General features: G+C 33.3%; 1 protein-coding gene across 1 annotated transcript in view; it reads left to right on the top strand.

The window, feature by feature from the left end:
• The window catches only part of TBCK (TBC1 domain containing kinase), a 226,077-nt gene that overhangs the window by 81,752 nt on the left and 117,433 nt on the right, over positions 1–26,892 (top strand). The window contains exons 16-19 of the mRNA XM_063108114.1: positions 500–626; positions 1,846–1,896; positions 3,263–3,346; positions 13,255–13,340. Of these exons, the coding sequence (XP_062964184.1) occupies positions 500–626; positions 1,846–1,896; positions 3,263–3,346; positions 13,255–13,340 (348 nt within the window). The remainder of the gene's footprint in view (positions 1–499; positions 627–1,845; positions 1,897–3,262; positions 3,347–13,254; positions 13,341–26,892) is intronic.

Genomic DNA, 26,892 nt, shown 5'->3' with positions numbered 1-26,892 from the left:
TTTCTTAAGCAACCTAGGATAATTCTACCAAATCTTTAAATTTTAGAAGGGCATGAAGAGATTTTCTTCCTTTCATTGTGAATATTCAACCACTCCCAAAACTCTTACAGTTGTATATTAGTAAGTTAGAACAACACCTTGAAGGACTTAGGTCAAGTAACCTTTTTAAAATAATTGTAACTCTTCTTCTGAAGAACTTACCATTTATTTACACAAGGTTCTAAAGGAAGGTGTTTTTGAAAACTCTATTAATACACACTTTTTAAAAAGAAATGGTCTGTTTTTCCTATTTTGGTATACATGTAACTTCTTGGATGTTTCTAGAAGATTAATAAAAAATTTAAAAACTTTAGATGCTAGATTTATAAAGGTGTTTTATTCTGAAATTCATATTATAATATCTCCTCTTCCTTATTCATTGAAAGAGTAAGCGTTAATGATTTATTGGGAGTTCACCCTGAATGTTATAGTTCCACCTTATTTCTTTGCTGTTTTACAGATTGAAGTGGATATTCCTCGCTGTCATCAGTATGATGAACTGTTATCATCACCAGAAGGTCATGCAAAATTTAGGCGTGTATTAAAAGCCTGGGTGGTATCTCATCCTGATCTTGTCTATTGGCAAGGTAACTTTTTTAGTTTTTAAGAGTCTTGTTGGAGTATTAGGAGTTTGTTGCATAATACAATTTTAAAAATTAATATAAAAATGTCAAAACATCCTTGGCTTTGAGAAAAGTCAATTTTAAGCTCTGATTCATTTTTTGAAAGATTTTATATGAGGACTTCTTAAAAAAACTTTGTCTAATGCCTAGTACCTCTAATTTAAATGCATGATATTTAAAGTGAAACAACTTATCACGTTGATTAGGAGAACAGAAAGACTATTCGGTGCTATTGTAATCTTTGTGGATACATTTTTTAGCACTTAAGCAAATAACAAAATAATTTTAAGCCATAAATAATTTTGGGCTAGTTGAGATTCTTACTATTTAATAATTTTTAATTTATGCTTATCATGGTTATTAGGAATTAAAGTAGAGTATGATCCTGAACCACTCATTTTATTTATTTTCTGTATTTTTCCCTGTTATCTTTAATAACCCAGATCCTTGATTTTTAGGTTTTGGCATTATTATTTTTGTGGTTATTGATAAATTCACAAACAAGAAACCCAATGCACACAGCCCAGTTTTTTAATGTGTTGTTATGAGCAGTAGTTTTTATATTTCAATTCTTTATTTTTCGCTGACCATACTTAAAATGAAGCTATTATTTTTCCCAACTCTATCTACTTCAAAGGTGTTCTATATCCTCTTAACAATTACAGGTAGATTTATGTGCATTCTATCAACATAACAACATATGAACAGCATTATTATCAATAAAAAAAATATGTTGTATATTTGTATTTCACTTCATAATTTTTAAAATTTTAAAAGATTTTTTTAATAATCCCAAAGAAAAAAACATATAAGGCAAATCTCCATCTCCTAGATGAGAAAATATGCATGAAGATGTTAAGTAATTGCAAAGATCACACAGTTAGTATCAAATGGAACCATATCCCAAGTCTCCTAACATTTTTTACATTTTTCTATTGTTGTATTATATTCATAATAATATTGATAATAATAATAACTGATTTGTATTGACCACTTACTATGTGCCAGACACAATCATTTACTCCTCACAGTAACTCACGAAGTAATACATTTCTGAATGGATAATACTTATAATGTTTAATCTATTTGAAGGTAATACAGAGAATTCATTAATGTATATTTCTACAATTCTACTGTATTATTATATTCATTTGACTCCTTTTTCTCAACCCCTTTGCATCAGGTCTTGACTCACTTTGTGCTCCATTCCTGTATCTAAATTTCAATAATGAAGGTAAGCCCCTTTATCATTTAAATAATAATTGTGCATATTATTCTAAAATATTTGATTCAAACATGAAAGGTTTTTATATTTGTTTTAGGTTCTTGATCGTCCCCTGGTAGATACTGTAAATTTCTGTGAAATAATGTTAGACTCATTTTAGAGGGTGTAAAGGATTAATTTGTTACTGTAGAGTTTCAGTTATGACCGGGCTGTGACTAGAGATTTGTTAGGAATTTGGTTATTCTAAATGCATTTACCTACTTTGGTGACAATTTTTATGAACTTTGGAAAAAATTCTGACTTCTTTAGAGATTAGTTTTAGTCTAAGTATACTTTCTAAAAAAATTGTAAAGAAGTCAATATTGGCTGTGTTTCTCCCTAATCCTATATCTACAAAGCCTATCATTTCAAACACTACCTCCTTAATGAAGTTTTTTCTTATTCTTCCTGAACCCATACAGCCAAAATGTATTTCCTGTTTTTCAAGGAAGTTATCTTGTGTCTATCTTGTATTCTACTTACTTATGTACTAATGTAACCCTTTTTTTAAACAGGTTTTTTTTTTTTTTTTTTTTGACTGGTATTTCATTTTCTGCCCCTCTGCTGTAATGCCTTTTTTATTGTAGGTGTTTCAATAAATATTTGTTAGATTCAATTGACTCAAATTCCAGATCCCTAATGATATCACATATAAAGCATGTTACCATATGTAGCATGAAATTCTAGATGCCTAATCTCAGAATCTCCATTTTTTCAAATTTTGTCTGTTTCGTGTCAGAATTCGCATAGATTTCTGGAACTAAGTAGAGATAGCATAATCTCAGAGAACTGGAATTTTGCTATATGAATGGTTTTAAAAATGTACTTTCCTGTGATATCCTCACTCATTAGTCTAGACTAAAGGTGTTGTTGCTATGTTCAGTTAGGCATAACCAATTTATCACTCATGTCAATTCAAGAATAGTAAGGGATCTGTGTTTGGAAGTACAGGTTATAACCAGTATTCCTAAATCCAAAATTCTCAGACTCCTGTTTGTGGGTCATGAAGTTTGTATAGCTCATTAATCATGATCATGTTAAGAAATTTTTAAAAACATAAAGTTTAGGTAATAAAGGTTTTTATTATTGCAGAATTACAATTGCCACAGTAGTTTGAAATTGAAGTTACTAGGATGGGTATCTTTTGTTGTTCAAAATATTTTCTGTTTTAAAGCAGAGTCTTTTTTCCCCTTAATTTTGTGTTTCCAGCACTTGTTACAATAATGGTTGTTTACTAGTAGACTAAAGGAATGTGTGCTGAGTGATTACTGATAACTGCTTGTTGTGTACCCTATTAACTAATTTTTTTATATGCCTTTGCCTTGTTCTTTCTTAGCTTTGGCTTATGCGTGTATGTCTGCCTTTATTCCCAAATACCTGTATAACTTCTTTTTGAAAGACAACTCTCATGTAATACAAGGTAAGCAAATGTCTTTCCTTGTCTTTTTACAAGGACTTATGTCAAAATTAACCAATATTTGATTAAATTTATGATTTTGACCCAATAAGATATGGTGATAATCCATCACTAAATCTCATGAAGAGAGATCAGAAAGTTTAGTCTTTCCTACAAGTCTACTAAGATATTTTTCTAACGATTATTTAATAGCTGATCTCAATTCAGTTCAAGGATAGATATGCTAGCTTAAGAAAATCAGGCTGCTATTTGTCTTTCTCACAACTAAAATTGCCCACAAAAATGTTCAACATGGAGCAAGCCTATTGTAAATTGATAAGAAATTTAAACATTGTTTAATTGTGTAAGTAGAGTCCAAATCATAATATAACCCATTTGTGAATTCATTCAGCACAACTTCAGCCACATTCCAATTTCTAAAATAATTTTCTGAACTTTTGGAAGTAAGTATAACAGAAGTTAAAAATATGCACTTTTGAGTCAGGAAAACATTTCAAATTTAAGCTTCATTACTTCTTGTGTAATCTTGGACAAATAACTTATGTTCTCTAGGTATCATTTTCCTCATATAGAAAATAAAAAGATGGTTGTAAAAGTTAAACATAATAAAATTTATAAATGCCTGGCACACAGAAATATTCAATAAGTGTTATTTATTTCTTATTGTTATTGTTACTATTATTACTATTTTTTTGCTAGTACCATTATTATTATGGTATTACATATTGTTTTATGTCTTACCTTTTCAACAAGATCCTAAATGTTTTAAGGGCAGGGAATTTTCTTACAGTTTTGTATTTCTTTTAGAACAGACTGCAAGACTGCTCATATAGGCTCCTATTTACTGTTTTGATGACAGTTATCATATACCCCCTTGATTTAAAGTTTTTACCTGTACATTATTCATGCTACTAAATTTCAGTCAACTTGAAGCTGGTGCTGTGTTTTATTTATATTTATATCATTATGGTTCGATATAGTTCACTTTGTTTGAATAAAGTAGGAAAGCTAGAGGCTATGTCTGATTCACCAAAAATTCTGCAAGTTAGGGTGTTAATTAGAAATATTCTTACTTGGTTAAAAATGAGTATAAAATTAGAGTATCAGAGGTCAATATGAGCAAATAATTACAAAGCAAGCAGAAAGGGAAATGTAAACAAAAAAGATAAAATGGCTAAAAGTAGGAGAAGGAAATGAGTATGGATAAATAGATCAGCACATAAAAACATTTTTTTTCAGCATCATTTACATTGAAGTATAGAGAAAAACAAAAGTTTTTTAAATTTTGTATTTACAAACAAGTTGAGTCATGTGATCATTCATATATCTCTTTGTGTCTACAATGTAGATAGGTGCTAGAAATTGAAATAATGATTCACTGTCTCTGTTCGTTTTGAAATGTAAACTCTGTTGACTTGTATTTGTATTTTGAAATGGTTTGGATTGAAATGGATATACACAGTTCCCTGCACATTTCTACATTGTCTTTCCTAGAATGTTTTTTAGAAGGCATTACTTCTTGCTTTCACTTTTTATAAGTAAGGAGGAGTGTGTTTTATAGGAAGGAAATTGCTTTTTGCTTGTAAGTTAGTTTAGTAAGGCCATCCAACATCAAGGGTCAGTAATACCTTCTTCAGAGAATTTATGAAGTGATGTCTTATAAGGCTGTGTTCTGTACCTTATTAATAGGGATGTGTCCCATATTTATTCATAGTTTCCTTATTTCCCTGTTCAGTGATGTTTTATAGAATTGACAGTGTACTCCTTAAGATTCCAGTAATACCACAATGAGTGGATTTAATAATATCTTGGATGATACCGGCGATTTCAGAGACTGTGTCTACAAATAATCTGTCAAATAGTGACCAAACATAAACTGAAAAGATTAAAGATAGAAAATAATCAGGCTAATATTTGTTCAGTACAAACAAAAAGATGATTTCTTAACCCTCAGTTAAATATCAGCAATATAATGCTGTTATTTTTAAAGTTAACATGAAAATATAATATTTACTGAACTTTTAAATATGAAAGACTGGAAATCATCCTTTTCCAAATTTGTCAGGCCCCTATTAAAGCAGAATGCCTATCTAGATTCCTGTACTTTAGAAAGATGAAAATATTGAGGAATCCTCAAATAAGCAATTAAAAAAATAAGGACTTAAAAAACGAATTTGTTAGACTATGTATTAGGTGGCTGGACTGTGCCTGGTTAGATGGCCAGCTCTCAGAGCACCATAGTGGATATCTTCTATTACATTGGTTTCTATTTTGTCTCTGTATAGATTCCTATTACAAAGTACAGAAATTATTTACCTCTAAGAATTTTCATTTTTTCACTAATTGTTTCATATCTCACATGGATGTGTATGTTGTACTATATACTGATAATGAATTTTCAACATGAAAAAGATGAGTTTTTACACTTTTTAACTGAAAACTTCTTTTAAAAAGCTTATTATACAAGCAACCCAATTAAAAAATGGGAAAAAGAGCTAAGTAGGCATTTCTCTAAGGAAGATATACAAATGGCCAGCAGACATATGAAAAAATGCTCAACATCACTCAGCATCCGGGAAATGCAAATCAAAACCACACTGAGACACCATCTAACCCCAGTTAGGATGGCTAAAATCCAAAAGACTCTGAACGATAAATGCTGGCGAGGTTGCGGAGAAAAAGGAACTCTCATACACTGTTGGTGGGACTGCAAAATGGTGCAGCCTCTATGGAAAATGGTATGGAGGTTCCTCAAACAATTGCAGATAGATCTACCATATGACCCAGCTACCCACTGTTGGGAATATACCCAGAGGAATGGAAATCATCAAGTCGAAGGTATACCTGTTCCCCAATGTTCATCGCAGCACTCTTTACAATAGCCAAGAGTTGGAACCAGCCCAAATGTCCATCATCAGATGAGTGGATAAGGAAAATGTGATACATCTACACAATGGAATACTACTCAGCTATAAAAACGAATGAAATACTGCCATTTGCAACAACATGGATGGACCTTGAGAGAATTATATTAAGTGAAACGAGTCAGGCACAGAAAGAGAAATACCACATGTTCTCACTTATTGGTGGGAGCTAAAAATTAATATATAAATTCACACACACACACACACACCAAACCGGGGTGGGGGGGAAGAAGATTTAACAACCACAATTACTTGAAGTTGATATGACAAGCAAACAGAAAGGACATTGTTGGGGGGGAGGGGGGAAGGAGAAGGGAGGGAGGTTTTGGTGATGGGGAGCAATAATCAGCCACAATGTATATCGACAAAATAAAATTTAAAAAAAAAAAAAAAAAAAAGCTTATTATACAAATAAGCAAGATAAGGTTTTGTTTAATTTATGAAATAGAGAAGAAATCATAGTGTATACTATGAATTTGGAGAGACTGCTCAGAAAGGCCAAAAGACTTTTATTTATCTTGATTGATTTTTCAGTAATGTATTTTAACATCCAATATTATAATTAAAAGACCTCTCTGCAATTATTTAATGCTTGTTTCTCTAAGTATTATCCATTCTCTCAGTTGTATTTTCTATAAATTTGTGTCTGAATCTTGAATTAGTAATTAATGTTGAGCCTTGTTTAAGCTACAATACATGTTCTTTAAAATATGCTGGAAAATGTAGATGCATTTTTTCCCAAGAAATAATAGACAAAGTATTTTAAATCATTTGTTCAATTTTTATATTGACCGTGTGTGTTATATAAGCAAAAAGCATAGTTTTAGTTAATTTAGTCTTTCAGTAGTAATTGCACTGACACTCTACCAGGCACTGCTTATGGAATTAAGGTTCTTAATGATAAATAAATCCCTTGTTTAAGGAATTTCATGGTATGATGTGAGAAATAAATGTGAAAGTAGCTAATTATAAGTCAATGATACAAGTATATATACTACGGGCCGGCCCGTGGCTCACTCGGTAGAGTGCGGTGCTGATAGCGCCAAGGCCCCGGGTTCGGATCCCATATATGGATGGCCGGTTCGCTCACTGGCTGAGCGTGGTGCTGACAACACCAAGTCAAGGGTTAAGATCCCCTTACCGGTCATCTTTTAAAAAAAAAAAAAAATATATATATATATATATATACTACAAATATGAGGATAGAGCTGGAAATGAAAAGGTTTGTTTTTTAAATTTTCTCTCTTTTTTTTGGTGGCAAAGAGAAGAGATGGCATGTCTGAGAAGGTTTCATAAGAGGAAATACTTGAAAAACCTGAAGTTTGAATAGGAATTTTCTTGGTGAAAAAGAAAAGGACCTTCATAGGACAGAGAAAAAGAAGAGGACTGCAGTAAAAAACTGCAAAATAGGTTGATAAAATAGCTAGTAGTCAAATGTGGTACAGGATAGGAAAGAAAGGGATTGAGAGTTAAGAACAAGCTGAAACAGAACACTGATTATTGGTTACTAAAATATGATGGAAGATCAGTGCTTTACTTTCTAAAAACAAAAGGTTTATTTTAGGTTTGGAACTAGGAATATTCAGCTCTCATTTTATTGGTTTCCCTCATTGTTTTTATTCCCATTTCTATTTTGTACTGTTTTAAGCTTTAAACTTCAAAGTAACATGGATTTTTGATTAGCATAAATAGCACATGCGTACTTTCTTCTCCACAAATTTTGGGAATATCTGAAGTCATACGAAACTGATCAATTCTTACTCCCCTCCCCTTTTCCCAGAAGTGGGAAAGAGGGATTGCAAGGGCGGGGGGGTGGGGGGAGTAAGGGAGGAATTGGTAAAGGGCCGTGAAAAATAATTATATTTTACCATGTTGAATATACTAATTATCCTGATTTCAGCATCACATATTGCACACAGGTATTAATATTCAACTCTGTACCCCACAGATATGCACAAACAACTATGTTACAATAATTAATAAATAAATAAAAGTTAAAGGAGAAAAAAAAAAACCCACAAAATCTAATTGTAGAATTGCGTATTCTCTTAATCTTTGAATTGTCTTTCCATAAATTAAAAGTTTCTATATTCAATAGCCACTGATTTCTCTCTGAAAAAAAAAAAAGATTTATAGCTATACACTAATAGAACTTAAACATCTTCTATTTTAAAGTTATTCCTAAAATATAATATTTACATATTTATAAGTCTTGAATGCTGTCTCTTATAAATCAGTATTAAAATGGTCTATTTAAGCAAGACCTGACAGCATTTTAAAATATAAGAAATTTCATTATTTTCTGAATTTTTATCATTTTTGGCACCAAGAAATTATTGCTAGCAACATTGCTATTGAGTTGGCAGAGTATCAATACACAGGAACATTTAAAAATAATAATATACTGATCAAACAACTCAGGATTGGCTCTCTAGATTATCTGAGATTACTAAAGTTACACTAAGATTCAGAATCTTAGAGTACCAATTGGTTTGAAAAAGACAAAGGAATTTGAGAGAGTTCTGTTGTTAGAGTTTCAGCAATATTGGAAAACAGGTTTATAAATTATAGGAAAGGCATATCTGAGGCTATTGAAGAGAAAGGCAGTTTCAGGCCAGTTAATAAAGGGGCAGCACAAATTTGGCCAATAAAATTTGGGCACAACATTAAACATATTCTTGTACTGTTTTATAAAACCAAGGCATATTCACACTTGGAAGATATGGTTGCTACAAGTCATAAAAGAAATGATAGAAGGAGATACCATATAAATCTGGGAATTAAAATTGAGTCAAAATTTTCCCAATTTTCTGTTTACCTGTGTATCTTTCTAAATCCTTTGAGGAAGAGAGTGGTATCTTCTTCACTGTGATGTCCCTAGCATATAATGTAGTGCCATATATAGCTAGGTTGACTATATAACTGAATCAAGACATTGTTGAGTGTTAAAAGGGGCACTAACTGCTTCAGACATTGGATATACAGGTGCCAACTGAGACTCTCCCAGGCAAACTAGGATATATGGCCAAACTACAAATAAACATTTAATAAGTTGTTGAAGGGCTAGGAGGAAGGCAGACAAACACAGAGTCCAGTTTTCAAATATGGGGTATAAAAATAAAATAAATCTCCTTTCCCACCAAACAATAACAGAGAAAGAATATGCAGTTTTACTATAAGGGTTGTGTTTTTAGAAAAGCAGTTCAGTGCACATCTTTGCAATTGATGATGTTAATGGTATTTGAAGATAGTAGGTAATACATTGAGCATACAGTCCTGCCATTTCAAGAATGTCTTATGTCATGTGACTAAGGAGATTTTTCCTGAAACAGAAAATGTTCTACCTTTACTAGAAATATTATGAGAGCTATTAAGTAAGTTTGCTTGCAGATTTTTTTTTTAACCAGAGCAGGGTATATGAGTTAAAAAGAAAACAGCTCACAAATGTAGCCTTAAATATTACTTTTCTCTTTCCTTTCTCTTCTGTTGGACCCCCTCTTCCCATTTAGTTATAAAAGTATGTGCCTGTTTTTGTGCCTTTAGTAAGTAGGTCAATTTTACAACTGGAAAACCTTGTAATGGAACATAGTTTGAGTTTATTTGCATTAAAATAACTGGCTTCTCTTGAGTTCTATGAGTCAACATGTCACCAAAAGATTTGGTTTGGACACATTCTTCGTTGATAAGAAATTTATGACTCTGCCTATTTTATCGATACCTATGATCTTCAGGATAAACTACCAACCTGATGGAAAATAACAGATAGTTACAGAAATGAGAATGCCATATCTGAATTGTGAGCAGAGGAAACCATTTGTTTTAAATCCTTTGCCCATCATCTTTCATCTCCTTTTTACCCCAATTAAAAGAGTGAAAGCTGAAAAACTGGCCAGCAAGGAGAAAATAAGGATACCCATACATAGGGCTTTCTGAAATTTCATGTCTGTGTATATTTTATAATTTGTTTTTGAAAAACGATTGCTTATTTATGAACAGCTGTACAAAAACATGATAATGTCATATGAAATTCTTGCACTGATGGGGGGAATAGCCATTTTAAAATATGTAATAAAGAAGTTGTTTTAAAAGAGACAAATAAGAATTTTTAATACAGAGGTTGGATGGGAAAAGGACAATTTATTTTCATTTTATATCTCATTACAAAAATTAAAAGGTATAAGGTTTCATTAAAATGCAGAAAAATTTTATTAAATATGATTTTGTGCAGTAATGTAATAAACTTAACTTGAAGTTTAAGGGGAAAGTTTTATAAATATCTTGACTTCTTTTTCAAAGAATAGCATTTACCTCTACATTGGTCACTTATAGGTTAGAAAATACTATTTTTGAGGTTATTTTAAGACACTAGATTTATAACGTCATCATAAAGTATAAATCACAATTACAGTGTTTTGACAGCATTTTATTGTCTCCTTAAATAGTCAGCAATAATATCTATAGAATCCTTTGTTTTATTCTGACCACTGGTTTGTATTTTTGTAGCTACCCTTAAATTCTTCCAGTTTCATGTACAAATCTAATGACATATGCATTTTGATATTTTTTAAGTTGACTCTAGGAGACTTTTAAATGCTTGTTTGAAATAACTTGGTATATAACATAATGCTGATTTCATTTGTTCTATTATATCTCCTTTAAAGAATGAAATCTAGGTATAACAGGCCACACCACATCTCACTCAAGAGCTTGTCCTGAGCAATGAAAACTTATGCCAGCTTTATAAATCATATTTTTATATATGAAGTAATATATAATGCATAATAATAAATATAATAAATATTTATGTTTGTCTGCATATACACACATATGCATGTGTATATTTGCAGTTATAAAACATATCATATAAATCTAGCCTTCAGTGTTTGGCAAAAAACAAGGAAAATGTTTTCATGATACATTCGGTTTCTTCAGAGTATTCTTAATTAGCCATGTAATTCCAAGTAGTAATTGTTTTTATCAGACTCAAATAAGAATGCTGTTTAATAAACTGGAGCATAGCTGTGGAGAATTGCCCGAGGCATGAATTTCTGGTTTAAAATGAAGCGTGCTTTTTAGAAGTTAATAACTACGCTTTCATGAAGCATACAGTTTTATACAGTTGAAAGCTTATGATTGCTGATGTTTCATACCTCTGGCTTCTGGGTAAATTGGGACATGAACATACCATCACTAATTGGAAGGAGAAAAAATAAAGTTGAAGAAAAGTTAAACTCAGAAGTTCACTGGGGACTTGATATGTCCTGAGTCTTCACTTTGATCTGTAACTCTTGAAGCTGATGTAAATTGTACCTTTTTTGTTCGGAGAGTAAAAAGTGAGACAATGGATAGATGGAATGAATTTTTGTTGCAGCAGAATAAACCAAATCAAGAAAAAGTAGTAACTGAGTACCCATTCTTTATCCAGCATGGGTAAAAGTTCACATTAGATCTAGAATTCAGCTTTATCATGGTATTAAATACAGAACCTCCTCTTGTTTTCATTTTGACCTAATACTCTTCTTTGTAAAATAGGTGACATTGCTTATAGACAAATAACTATGAAATACATACAATCTTTAGAAGCAAAGTTTTAATGATAAAATAAAAATAAGGGAAGGCTACTTGTACTAATGGATTGTCAAGGATTCAGTACTATTTCTTGAAATATTAAATATAAAAAACTGAAAACTGAAAAGGCAAGGCAGACATTATTTTTAGAGGTTATTTTCACCAAATAATTGGCTTGAAAAATAGGTGTTACTTTATTGAGAGAGAGAGTTGAAATTAAGTAAGGGAAAATTTTACTGAGGTATTGTCGTTTCATTGAAATATATATTAATTTTGTTTTATTAATGAGTAATAAAACAAATATGATGGTTTCTTGCCCTTGAGTAGAATGTTACCACTATCTTGTTTAGATGAGTACAAAGTAAATAAATTGGCAAGAATAGTAAGCTGTTAAAAGAATGGGAAAAAGGAGAGCTTATTCCTCACATTCCAACTGAACCCTACGAATTAGAATAGGTTTAGAATCAACAAGATATTTTTAATTGTCTACTGTGTGCCTACTTACTTTTTAAAATTAATTTACTTATTTTTAGACTTTTTTATTGGTTATGAATATTCATAAGATACAAAGCTGATTGTCACCCCTCGTGCCCAAGATGTGAAGGCCAGATCCATACTGGCAGCATGCCCATTACCTCAAATTGCGATTGCACCCCGTGTCCCCCACCCAGTTATCCCCAACCTCCCTCCCCCTCCCTACTTTCTGATTAACATAATGTTAATTCTTACTCTCAAATATGCCAAATGTAGATTCTTAGATGGAAAAAGATTAGAATTAGAACAGATGCCTATATCTGTATATACAAACATATTTGAGGCATAACTATTCTATTTGTGACTGCTTATAAATGTTGTTCCTTATTTAAGGATCCTATACACTGTTTGAGCATTAAATAAATGTAAAACTGATTACTAGAGAAAATGTATTTTTTTAGTTTAATAGGAAAATGTCATTTATTATGTGTATGAATTATGACTCAAGAAATGAACTTAGAGTTCTGAAGGCAGAAAATAAGTTGTGGCATAGTTTTTTAGTATATTAGTTTTTTGTGTGTTTTTTGGTTTTTGTTTTAAAGATGACTGGTAAGGGGATCTTAACCCTTGACTTGGTAATATCAGCACCACGCTCTCCCAGGTGAGCTAACCGGCCATCCCTATATAGGGATCCGAACCCGTGGCCTTGGTGTTATCAGCACCACACTCTCCCAAGTGAGCCACAGGCTGGCCCATCTGTATATTACTTTTAATAATTAACAATATGTGATTAAAGGAGTAACAAAACAGAAAATATCTATTAAAGTGTCTTCATAAAAAATTTAAATCTCATTAAGAATGTAAATTTTAAAAATTTATTTGAATTAATGTCTTTAAAGTACATAATAAAAATGATGATTGTCTTAAACTTTGTTGTCATTTCAGAGTATCTGACTGTGTTCTCTCAAATGATTGCATTCCATGATCCAGAACTGAGTAATCATCTCAATGAGATTGGCTTTATTCCAGATGTAAGTACATGGTACATTAATATAACATGAGATAAAAAGTAAAGTAGAAATGGACAGCACAGAAGAGAGTATTTTTAAAATTTTGTGGTCATAAGAAGTCCATGTCTGAACAAGTTAATGCTACTGATTATAGCCTTCTCTTATACGTTTGTGTGATTACCTTCCATATTTTAATTTTAAATAAACGGAAAGTATCATTTTTCTTAACGTAATTGATACTGTCAAATTATTTTGAAAAACCCATTAGTAAGATGTTGTATAAAACTGTGCTGTGAAGGGTTTTCCCTTGGATTTTATGATATCCAGGCCTGGTTTTGAAGAAATAGGAAATTTATACTTAAGCAAAATCTTAAATAGCTTCTTCAGTGTTTTGCTTGATATATTACCTTGGAAGCTTTACCAGATTTTGGCTTATTTCATTAGCTTCTCTGTAGTCCATATCAAGCAAAAGGTCTTAATTAACACTCAAAGGTTAACTGGGGCATGGCTTAGCCTGTTACTCACTTATAGTTTGTGACGTGGGGTCAAGCTCCTTTTCAAATGATGTTGGATAAACATATATCAAAACATCATATTATATCCCGTATATGCAATTTATTGTTTGCCAATTAAAAACAAAATAAAATAGTAAATGAAAGTGAAGACAAAAAGAAACTAATAACAGAGGTTACATGTTGAGGGGTGTCAAAATTTGTAGCAAAGGTGTAAGGGAAACTTTTTATTTGCTACATTTTACATTTTTAAATTTTTAACACTGTTAATACATTACCCATTCAAAAGTTAAATGGAAAACATGGTACCTGCTCTCAAGCAATTACAGTTTTTCAAGGAGATATTTTATGGGAAAATTATCAATAAGAGGAAAAAATGTTATGTATTGTTAAAGTAAGAAAAGCAATTTATAAAACAGTATATGGTATTATCTCATTTTCATAAAATGAAATGTAGTACATATGTATATACACATAGAAAAGGTTGAAAGGCTAAACTTCAGAATATTATCTATGATTATCTTATGTTGGAGGAGTTATGGTTGATTTGAGAGGGGCTTAAGTGTAATTTTTAAATGTTTTCATTGAACATGTCATTATTTTTGTAATGTGAAAAATTTTCTAAAACTATATTATATGGTAATGTTTAGTAGAACACTATAAAGCAGTGTTTTTAAATTTTTTTCCCTACAATACACAGATTACATTTTATATTGAGACCCAAGACACACATAATTGGGAGTGTTGATGTGCATGTATGTATCTAACTGAAACAAGTTTTACAAAACAACATTTCATGCTTCCTATATGTGATGCATTCTATGATATTTTTTGAATGTTTACATCCAATAAGTTGATTTTATGAACCGCAAGTTGACAAATATTTATATAAAGGATTTTTTAAAAATCAATACGGGCCGACCCCATAGCTCACTCGGGAGAGTGCGGTGCTGGGAGCCCAGCGGCGCTCCCACCGCGGGTTCGGATCCTATATAGGGATGGCCGGTGCGCTCACTGGCTGAGCGCGATGCAGGCGACACCAAGCCAAGGGTTGCGATCCCCTTACCAGTCACACACACAAAAAAAATCAATAAAAAATGTTATCTATTTAACCTAAAAAACAAATGCCTTTTGAGACAGAGACCTCCTTATTCCATCTTAACCTTTTTGTTTCCTGATCATGTGTCTCCTCTGAAAGAATTATGTCCAAAGGCTGGTAATATTGACAGTCAGGTTTAGGATGAAAAATGTTTATATTAGCACTCAATTAAAACATTTAAAGTGTTAACTAGATCACTACAGTGATCTTGCAGAGTGCTTTGAAGTTTAAAAACAACTTTTATAAACATTATTTGATTCTCAAAACAAATCTGTAAGGTATAAGAAGCAGATATTTTCAGTATTTAATTGGTAAGAAATTTAGTCTTTGGGAAAGGTAGCAAAACTAATTAGTCACATAACTAAAACTTTAACTCATGTGCTTTGATATCACATCTGTCCCAGTCTGGTACATCTTCCTTTGGAAGAATAGAAACTAAAACATAGATCTACTTACTCCTAGTTCATTGCTCTTTGCATTGGGCTGTAATCATCAGGCTTAAAGTAACCCCCGTAACATTTACAGTGTTATTTGCTTCTAGGCTCATGGAGAAACATCTTTCTTTCATTTGATTACATGGCTTACTCAATGAGGGCGCCAAGAACACGTACAGGTTACAAAACAAATAGACAAAATAAAGACAAGCCCTATAATTATAGAGATGGAAAACTTGTGAAAAATTAAGCAGTGTACATAATATCATATTAAGTGTTCATTTTTATGTAACCCCAAATTTCTTGTCTCATTTTGTAAATATGTGTTGTAATACAATACTAGATTAAATCTTATGCCTAAAGTTGAAGAAATTATCAAGGAGTTAACTATCAAGTTGGTAATGGTGTTAGATTTTTAAGGGAAAAAATACTAATAACTAAGATACAGACTATAAGAAGGGATAATTATTTTCAAAAAATTCCCTTGAAAGAACCTAATTAAATTGTGCTCAGCACTGAACAGAAACCTACATTGGTTCAGTGTTATAGACTGACAAAAAACATTTATGTAGACAGGTATATATTGAATTATAAAGACAATCTGATAAAAATCCTTTGACATTCATGAACACATGATATTAATAAAAGAAACAGAAGGACAAATAATCTTTTCTTTAGTTAATCAGAAAATTGAATTCTGAATGAGTGTGATATAAGAAGCAGTGGTGAGTAAAAAACATTGTTAAAACATAGTAATGTGAACACATGTTAAATGCTTACTGTATACCAAGCACTATTCCACCTCTTTAAATATCACTCATCAAATCCTACAAGTTTGTAAATCTAATTAAATACTGACTGTTATTTATATATAAAGTCAACTTATAATAATAACATGAAAGGTAAGAGTAAATGAGAAATCAGTTTAAAAGTTTTCCAGCATAGTAATGTAAGCTTATTAAATTGCCTATTAAAGGAGATTTTCCAATTATTTTAAATCCATCTCTCTGCTATTTACAAGAGATAAACATAAAAATTTAAAGTTATTAGTCAAAAGGAGATTAAAAGAACATATGTTAGCAGATATTAACCCAAAGAATACTAATGTAGTGATATCCATATAAAGTAGTAAATTCATATAAACTAGTAATTCATATAAACTAGTAAAATAGAAGAAAGAACATAAAACAGACCCACTCCTATATGGAATTTACTATATGACAGACAGCTTTATAAATCATTTAGAAAAGAAAGCATTATTGAATAAATGGTCCTGATATAATTGGGTAATTCTATGTAGTGGGGTGTGAATCAAAGCCTAAGCGCACACCACATGTAAAAATAAATTCTAGGGCCGAGCCCGTGGCGCACTCGGGAGAGTGTGGCGCTGGGAGTGCGGCGCTGGGAGCGCGGCGACGCTCCCGCCGCCGTGGGTTCAGATCCTATATGGGAATGGCCGGTGCACTCACTGGCTGAGTGCCGGTCATGAAAAAAACAAAAAATAAAAATAAAAAAATAAATTCTAGATCTACTATAAGACCTAAATATGAAATGTCATATTTATAATTTCTGTCTAGGAGGGAATTTTTATTAAGGTTATAGAAAGTATAAAACATAAATTTAAAGATAGAGAACTGGAATTGAGGAGTGATACAAAGGAGGCTTCCATTGTATTGATGATATTTTGGTTTAAAAAAATTTTGAAGCAAATATGACAAAATGTTAATGCTTGTTAAATCTAAGTAGAGGATACAATGGTGTTCTTTAAATGTTCTACTCTACAGGTTGAGTGAATTATTCAATGATTCAATAATTTTGATATAATGTATTTATTCTATTTATTCTTCCCTCTCCATTATGAGTCACTCATAAAATAACTGGGGCATTTTTAAATAACTAATTGTAAAAACTCTGCAATAGTATTATGAAAATAATATTGATTCATATAGGTGGTATGATTAGTCTTGTGAGACATTCATAAGTCATGTGAGATGGAATATAATTCCTTGTGGAATGTCAAGCACATGGCGAGTGCTGAGTATCTTACATCCCCAGCCACTGACTGCCAGTAGTAATCCTCTGTTCATTGGGACAGCAAGATGCTCTTGCACATATTTCTGAAAGATTACTCTACATATATTTCCAAATGACCTGTAAGGAATGGTTATGTCACCACTGACAATCCTAGAGTAAACAAAGACAAATTAGAGGAAAGAGAATTTATCTTAACCTGGAGATAATTCCCCTGTCTACAACTATTTTCTTGTCACAGAGTGGGCAAATGAAAGTTATTTAACCAAGAAAGCCAAAATGTTAATGGGAAAATTGTTTTTTGAAATCTTTTATCTTTGAGGCCATTTTAAAATTTAATTGTATAAACAAATTTGAAGTTTTTAATGTAGACATTGTTGACAATGAGTAGTGGTGGTAGGGGTGTGATGAAATGGAGAATTTTAAAAACATTTTTCTTACTCTATTAATAATCACATGTTTTTAGTTGCATTTTATTAGTTCATGTGTGCAGCATTTTTTGAATTATCGTCTTTAATGTTTTACCTTTAAAATAATTGTTGAAGTTACTTTCTGTGCCTCTAACAACAACATGAGCTAGGATTCATCAAGGGGAACAGTGGGTACACTGATAATTAGATCCCAAACTGGCTTTCCTACTCCAGAACTAATCCTATCAAAGTAAGCCATCATTAATCTTCCATCATTGAAATGCAGGTTTCTATTGCAGGAGAGATTGTGATTTTTGGCTCCTTTCCATTTGCTGTGGGTCACAGAGCTATAAATACTGAGCACTGCTAAAGCTTAAATAGTTAGGAATATTGTGCACTGATGTGATGCTTAGATTATATATGTCATGGTAGTTATGTGATTTACATATAAATAGAGTGAGTAATGTGTATTTGGCAACATTGGGGCCAGAGCGATTTTTATCATTTTGTCTTGATGTGTGTTTCTCCTTCTGAAAATATACTGGGCCTTTAAAATGAGAACAGAAAAGTATGCTTCTTCATTCTTAAGGGAACTGTTTTCCTGAAATGCTATGAATAGTATTAAACTTGCAAATTATGAAAAATTGTCAGGTAGCCCTTATCATTTCTCTTAATGGCCATATTTCAGCAGTATATGTGCCTTTTGAACCTACTGTCATAGCTAAAGATAAAGCTAAAAAATGCAGTGATATGCTGCAAAACCATTGTCATTTAACTAAATGCTGATAGGATGCTTATACTACCATTTTTCCTCTTTCTTAAAAGCTTATCACTATCATTTTCAAAAGTTATATTTAGCCAAATTTATACTAGCAGAAAATGTGAAAGGACTGCTCAGAAATATTTGTTTATTTGTTCATTTGTTCCTGGATTTCATGTTGTTGTTGTTGTTGTTGCCTGAAGAAATTTTATATTTTAATCTAAAGAAGGGACTTCTGACAATGAGCTTCTCAGATTTTGTCAAGATGTGGTTACAGGAAAAACTAGGAAAGTCCATCTTATTTAGAATATTCCATAATAAGAGTCCTACTAACCTGTATAGTCCATCTGCAGAGTCCTGGGATGTGTCCCCTTGTCTGGTGACTACTATAGTTTCTCTGACCTTAGTCCTAATCCTGTCCTACTGACCTTGCATTCATTATGGCTCTTGAAATACAAGTGGTTTATTAAGGTCTCTTTCTCATAATAAAGCTTGATTGCCTTTCAGAAAGGGCCTAGATCTTAGAAACCAAAGGACCTATTAAACCCACTGGGAATGATAAAATGAATACTTTGTTATCTTCCTGCTAAAAAACCATACATACAAGTTAAATATCTAGCACATTTCCAATTTAGTTAATCTACACTTTCCCCCATCCCAATCTGTTTCTATACTAATGTATCCTTGCACCGATTGAGAGACAGGTGAAGGGAATGGTAACATAATACAGCAGTTCTCAAACTTTTTGGTCTCAGAACCCCTTTGTAGTCTTAAAAATTATTGAAGACCCCAAAGAGTTTTTGTTTATGTGAATTATATCTACTGATATTTACTGAGATTTTTTAAAAAATATATGTGTTCATTTAAAAATAACAATAATAAACCCACTGCATGTTAACCAAAATAACATATTTTTCTGAAAAATAGCTATGTTTCCCAAAAAAGAAAAGAGTAATATTATTTTATATTTTTGAAATCTCTTTACCTAATAGAAGACAGCTGGATTCTCATCTGCTTCTGCATCCAAACTGTTTCAATATATTGTTTGGGTTGAAATATATGAAGAAAATGTGGCCTTACACAGACATGGTGTTGGCGAAGGAATTTCCCAGACAGTGGTAGTTTTTTAAAGCTTAGTTGCAATGTACAATCTAAAACCATATCAATGAACTTTTCATACCCTGTTACAGTAAAATCCATCAGTCTATATTGTACTTTGAATGGCTCCTTTACCCATGCATGATTTTGTAATGTCATGCATTGGTCATTTGGAAAATATTGGTTCGCTGAGTTATGCAGATCTTCCAATTATGAAACATTTTATTATACAATATAAAAAAAAATCACATTCATTAATATCATCATTGATTGCACCCAGAAAGTTCTTAAGTATTGGGAAGCTGCAAGGCTCACAGTGGCAGATACAAGTTTTCCAAAATTCTAGTCTTTACCTAACTGCTCGAATTTTTTCTGGAACTAACATACTCACTTTACTCATTTTTAAGGAATGTAGGACAAATACGCAGGCCTTAAAAAATGTTATTTTATCTGTCATTCTTTCAAGTAAAAATAGTATTTCTTGAAAGAAGCATCTGTGTTCGCTCATCTCAAATGATTGCCCAAGTGCTTCTCCTCAAGACAGTCATTGTACTTCAGTACACAAGTACTTTACTCTTCCCATTTTATTTCACAAAGTTTTTAAAGATATTTAATAAAATTAATAGTTTTTACTCCTTCACAAAAATATAATGACTACTATTACATTTTGGTGCCACTGCCTTGATTTGTGCTAAGATGCCAGCAGTTTTATCCACCAATGGCTTTGCACCATTAGCACAAATGTCAACACAGTAAAAAGAAAAAAACAGCTTAGTATTATTATGAAAATAGCTTTGAATTGGTGGAGCCCTGATGGGTCTGCAGGACCCCCAGGGCTCTGTGGCCATGATTTAAGAAAGCTGGTATTGAGGGTAAGCACTCAGGCACTGGGGCCAAATGGGCCAGGGTTCTAAATCCTGGCTCTTTAATGTAGGAATTACATAACCTTAATTAAGTTAGTTTCTTTTACCCATATTTCTCTTACCATTAATGTAGATTATAATAAATCTTACCTTATAGAATTATTGTGATGATTAAATGAGATAATTCATGTAAACTGTTCAACATATTTCCAAGCACTCAGTAAGTGTGAAGGGTTAATCATTATTGGTATTGTTGTTTAATTATTATTATTAGGGTCTGGTCATGTTGCACTATTTCTTTGGTTATATTAATATGGTATACATTTAGAAAAGCATTATGTTACAAGCTATAATGGATATATTACTCTGCTGCATCAGTTAATGAATACTCTGTCAGAGGAGGTATGGTACTAATAACAGTAAGGACTTTATTTTTTGTCTGAAGTAGTGCGATTTCCTGCCACTTTGAATTTTAACCTTTTTTATTTGCTTGACTTTAAGGTACTTTTCTATCTCTCAGAAAGTACTACATAGCATGTTTTATAGTCTTTCTTTTACTTAAATTAATTATCTTTGAAATTTTTAAAAAAATTTTAGTATTCAATGACATAATTGAAAGATACTCTAGAATTATAGCTATTCCTTCGCAAAAATGATAATGTGGATTTCAGAATTATCAAAATGTCCAAGAGATATTATTATTAATATCCAGTTTATAGTTTTTCAGTTTAATATGATAAGCAAACTAGGAATAAATAGTGAAAGGCATATCTATGCAGGTACCTATTTTTTTAATTGTTTCTTTACCTTTCATCTTATTTAGGGAAATCATGATGTGCAAAAGATGTAACTAATCTTTGGTATACAGGGGGAAAATATTAACCATTTACATTCTGGATCAATGTGCCTTTTTAATTATTCTTATATTTTTAAGTCATTTTGTGAATAATTTGCAGAAGCAGATAAAGGCATAGTAAAAAACAACTTTATTAAAAAATTTTAGTAAGAATTTAAACATAACAAGCCCAAAATTTTATTCCATATATTCCTCATTTTGAAAGTGTATATGTAAGACATATGCAATATCCTTTGATCTTACTGTCCAACTGTCATGTATGAACCTGGAGGATATCTATCATGTAAATACTGATTACAGATCTCAGATACATCTCTAATAGGTTCTAGGTTATTTCAGGTTCTTCTTCTTGCACTTGCATGGTCAAAACACAGTTGTCAAAACAAAACATTGACAGAGCTCATAACTTTGTTGAAGAAAAGCTATCTTTTTTGTTCCGTAATTGCAAAACATTTTCATTTTTAGATTTATGAGTACAAATTAAAATAATAAATCTAATGATTTTTTTTTTAAGTTCTCTATCATGTTTCCTTATAATCACTTTGTAAACATATCTACCTATAACATTTGTCCACTTAAACTGTATCAAATAAGTTTTGGTTTACAGATAACATTTAAAAAATAAAAGATTACTATCACATGTTCTATTATCACAATAAAATGGTACAGGTTCTTGTTGCAAAATATTGTGTGATGAGGTCCTTCACATCAAATGACTGGATGAAAATGCAGTGTTTACTTATTCTTTATTCTGATTCTTGTGTTTGATGAAATTCATCTAAGATATCATCATCTGAGCAGTCACAGTTTGAAATTTCACTTTTATGACCAATTTTGTCTTTTCACTGGAGTCTCAATTATTGCTACCTGTCTCTTTGCATTCCTCTTCTGATTGGTCCAGTAATTGTGAAATATCTTCCACTCAGGAGAGCCTGGGGTGCTTCCTGTGGCAGCTCAGTGGTCGCTGCTGGGCCAGTTGTGGGTGTCAGGGGAGCTGGCTGAGGCCTGAGGCCCCCCACTGCCCTGGCTCGAGAGAGCCTGGGGCACTTCCTGCAGTGGCTCAGTGTTCGTCGTTGGGCTGGCTGTGGGTGTCAGGGAAGCATGGCTGAGGCCCAAGGCCCCCCACAGCCCTGGCTTGAGAGAGCCCGCGGTGCTTCCTGCAGCAGCTCGGGGGTCATCACTGGGCTGGCTGCACATGTCAGGGCTGTGTGGCTGAGTCCCTTGTCCCACACCCTCAGGACTGGTTGTGGGAATCGGGGGGCATTGCTGAGGCCACCGGCTCTCCCCCCTTTCTGGCTTGATAGTCCAGGGGACTTCCAGGCCTTCTAGATGTTATAGGTGTTCTCTGGTGAAATGAAACCTTTACTAGTTAATATCAAACTTTGTCTCTGGTTGCAGGTACTTTGTTTTTTCTTTCAGTTCTGTGTTGGATTATTTGCTGTTCCCACTACTTAAACTCTGTGCTGGAACTAATTTGTTGTCCTTTGCTTACTTCTAAAAAGGAACTTCTTTTGGGAACCAGTACTTGAGCCGTGCAGTTCAGTTAAATTACTGCTTTGCTGCTGATTCCCTAGGGAAGGCTTTTGAGCAGCTCAGGTTTTAATGGTTGACTTTATAGGTACTTCCAGGTCTAGCGAAATCTGGTGTACCTGGACTGTATAAAAACTCTGGTCTGGGCCTGAGTCTTTTCATCAAACTGCACCCCATGCAATTCTATATTCCTGACCAGTCTCATCTGAGTGGTCCTATACTGATTGGGGTGCAGATCAGCTGTCCTTGCTGTGCCCCAGTGTTTTCCCAGTGGGCCTTTCTCCCCCACCAACCATGCTGTAAGCACTTCCCATGTGAGGAGCAATACGCTGGTCCCTTGCAATGACTCACCAACCTCTGAGTGGCTCATTTTTTTCAGTTGTTGTGGCTCCTCGCTCCTGTGTGGATCCACAGGAACCCTATTGGTGGTCTTGCTAGCCTGGAGACCACCAAGGCCCTCTTCTCCCCTGCTACCTCCAAACAACTTCATCTGAAGGGCACAGCTGTGGCTTTTGACAGCTCCTGCTCCATGTGCTCAGCATCTCCAGCCTGGAAGCAGCTGGGGCTCAAAACAGAGTGTTTTTTTCTTTCTCTCATCATGGCTTCTCCTGCCTTCATGCACTCCATAGGTCTCTCTTCCTCTTCCCCTGAGCTATAGCAGCCCCAGCTTGGCTGTCATTGTTTTTTTATAGTTGTAAATTGGTTGATTTGTGGGCGAGAGTGATGCTGGGGACTACCTATTCTGTCATCTTGACTGAAAGTCTTATTTTTCCTAATATATAATTTTGTGTGTGTGTGTGTGGTTGCAGGCTGGTATGGGCATTGAAACCCACTACCTTGATGTTATAACACCACATTTAACCAAGTGAGCTAATCAGCCAGCCCTGTATTTCTTAATATAAAAAACTAAGAATAAGATCACTAAGATTTCAATAACATTTTAACAGATTTATTGAAGGACCCAGTAGACACATATGGTAATTGCAAGATATAATAAATTTTATTCTATTTTTTTAACAATAAATTTTCTCTTTATTCTTTGTTATCTTTAAAGGTAATGAAATGTCAGTCCGCACAGTTAGGTAGAACTGCTCAAAAAGAATATTAAAAACTAAAATTGGGTTCATTGTAGCCTGAGGGTTAGTGAGTTGTAGCTAGTGTAGGTCATAGTTTTGTGCAGAGATAAGGAACTGCCCTCCCCACCCTCTACCTCTTTTCCACGCTAACACTCTTTAGCAGGAAGCTGGACCCATTGGAAGATAAATAATAATCAGAAATGAGCCTGCATAAAAACTGTGTCATTCCACAGCCACGAGAGAGAGAGAGAATAGAAATGAAAGAACCATTGTAAAAATAGAAACAAAAAATAGTCTTCTATTATTATTTCAAGGAAATAAAAAACAACATGATCTCACTTTTGAAAATGAGCTTAATGAATAGAATAAGAGTTCAAAGAATATATTACAGATCAACAAAAAGTGATCTGATAGAGCTCAAAGAAATTTGAAAATATTATAAATAATAGTCCATTAAAACAACAAAAAATAGAATACAAGATTAAACCCAGTCAATGACATCAGGAATAGATTTGAGGAAATCATACACAATAAAATGAAAAAGGACAAAAATATCTAAATAATCACAAAGAGAATTTCAGATAAAATTTTACAGCAACATTCAATGGAGAATTGTCTATAAAATTTTGAGAGAAAGTTAAAGAATTACATAGTAGCCAAGTATAATGTAGCATAAATGTAGCAGACAGGCTTTCTTAAGCATGTAAAAACTTTGGGAATACAACCCTCAGGAGGTTTTTTCAAAGAATATGAAAATAAAAATATATGATGAAATTCAACCAAGAAGGAGATGAATAAAATCAAGAACTGAAATAACTGGTTAAAAGACCAGATGAGTCATTAAATCTATCTAAATGTAGAGCTAATATTAAACGACCATGTCAATTATGTTACAATATAGAGTGGAAGAGTTACAAACCTTAATGTTGTAAAAATATTATATAGAAATTGAGTTAGAAGTCAGAGAAGAGACACAGAGCCCACACACCCGGCAGAGCCAGCATGCAACCCAGCAGATAGGCCTCACTGCCACCACCCGACTCCATTCCCAGCCCAGTCCAGTGCACGCAGAGCAGGGAGATGTCCAGCAGGGGAGGCGGAAGCGCCTCAGAGACCACACGCCCTGCAGTGCCAGCACATGACCCAGCAGGTAGGCCTCACTGCCGCCACCCAACTCCATCCCCAGCCCAGCTGAGTGCATGCTGACCAGAGAGGCGGCTCCCTGGAGAGGCCCAAGACCCGAGGCAAACACACACACAAGGCACTAGTGGTTAACTGAGCAGACACTGAGGTAGCCATACCAAAGTGGCAACCCTGGCAACATCCTAGCCAGACAATAGTGTCAAAGCAGTGGACTGTGATACCCCCTGACACAATGACTAAACATCAAAGGAAAGATACCAGAAATATGAAAAATCAAGAAAGTACACCACCAAAGGGTAATAACTCTCAAGCTTTAGATCCTATAGAACAAGAAGCCCTTGAAATGTCTGGCATGGAATTTCAAGTGATAATTCTAAGGAAACTGAAGGAGATACAAGAAAACTCTGCTAGACAACATGATGAAATGAGAAAAAGTGTAAAGGATCTGAAAGAAGAAATGTACAAGGAAATCAATGCCCTGAAAAAGAATGTAGCAGAGCTTGCCAAGCTGAAGAATTCATGCAACGAAATAAAAAACACAACAGAGAGTTTAACCAGCAGGCTTACAGAAGTGGAAGAGAGAACTTCTGACCTTGAAGATGGGCTGTTTGAAATAACACAGGCAGACAAAAAAAAGAAGAAAGAAAGAAAGAAAAAAGAATTAAAAGCATTAAAGAAAATCTAAGAGGATATCAGACAACCTTAAGCACTCAAATATCCAAGTCATGTGTATTCCAGAAGGGGAGGAAAAAGGAGATTGCATTGAAAACATATTCAACAAAATAGTGGCAGAAAACTTCACAGTTATTGGAAAAGTCACAGATCTTCAGATTCAGGAAGCTCAAAGATCCCCAAACGTATTCAACCCAAAAAGGTCTTCTCCAAGACATGTTATAGTCAAATTGGCAAAACTCAAAGACAAAGAGACCGTCTTAAAAGCTACAAGAGAGAAGCGTCAAATCACGTATAAGGAGCCCTAATCAGACTAACATCAGACTTTTCATCATAAACCCTAAAAGCCAGAAAAGAATGGGATGATATATTCAAAATACTAAAAGACAGAGATTGCCAGCCAAGAATACTCTACCCCGCAAGGCTACCCTTCTGAATTGAAGGACAAATAGTATATTTCTCAGGCAAACAAAAACTGCAGGAGTTCACTACCATACGACCACCCGTACATGATATTCTCAAGGGAGTACTGGGTTTGGTTCCTGAAAAATAACTACCACTGCCATAAAAACCCAAGAAAAATCAAAACCCACTAGTATAATAAAAATGTCATCCATGAAGAGAAAACAAACAAAAAGAAAGGCTATCTACAACCCAAGGAACCAACAAATACAGAAAACAAACAGTAAATCAGAAAGAAAGAAACAAAACACAGCGAAGACATCCAAACAAAAATCAATAAAATGCTAGGATTAAATCAGCACTTTTCAATAACTCTTAATGTAAAAGGCTTAAATTCCCCAATCAAAAGACACAGACTGGCTGACTGGATTAAAAAGGAAGACCCAACCATATGCTGCCTTCAAGAGGCCCACCTCACCCATAAAGACTCGCATAGACTAAGAGTGAAAGGATGGAGAAAGGTTTACCATGCAAACAGAAATGAAAAATAAGCTGGAGTAGCTTTTCTTATATGTGATAAAATAGACTTTAAACTAAAAACCATAAAAAGAGACAATGAGGGCCACTACGAAATGATAAAAGGATTGATCCATCAAGAAGACATAACAATCATAAATATATATGCAC

The sequence above is a fragment of the Cynocephalus volans genome, chromosome 9, assembly GCF_027409185.1.
Source record: "Cynocephalus volans isolate mCynVol1 chromosome 9, mCynVol1.pri, whole genome shotgun sequence".
Taxonomy (NCBI): domain Eukaryota; kingdom Metazoa; phylum Chordata; class Mammalia; order Dermoptera; family Cynocephalidae; genus Cynocephalus; species Cynocephalus volans.
The sequence above is the reverse complement of the archived record's forward strand: the minus strand, read 5'-3'. Positions and strand labels throughout refer to the sequence as shown.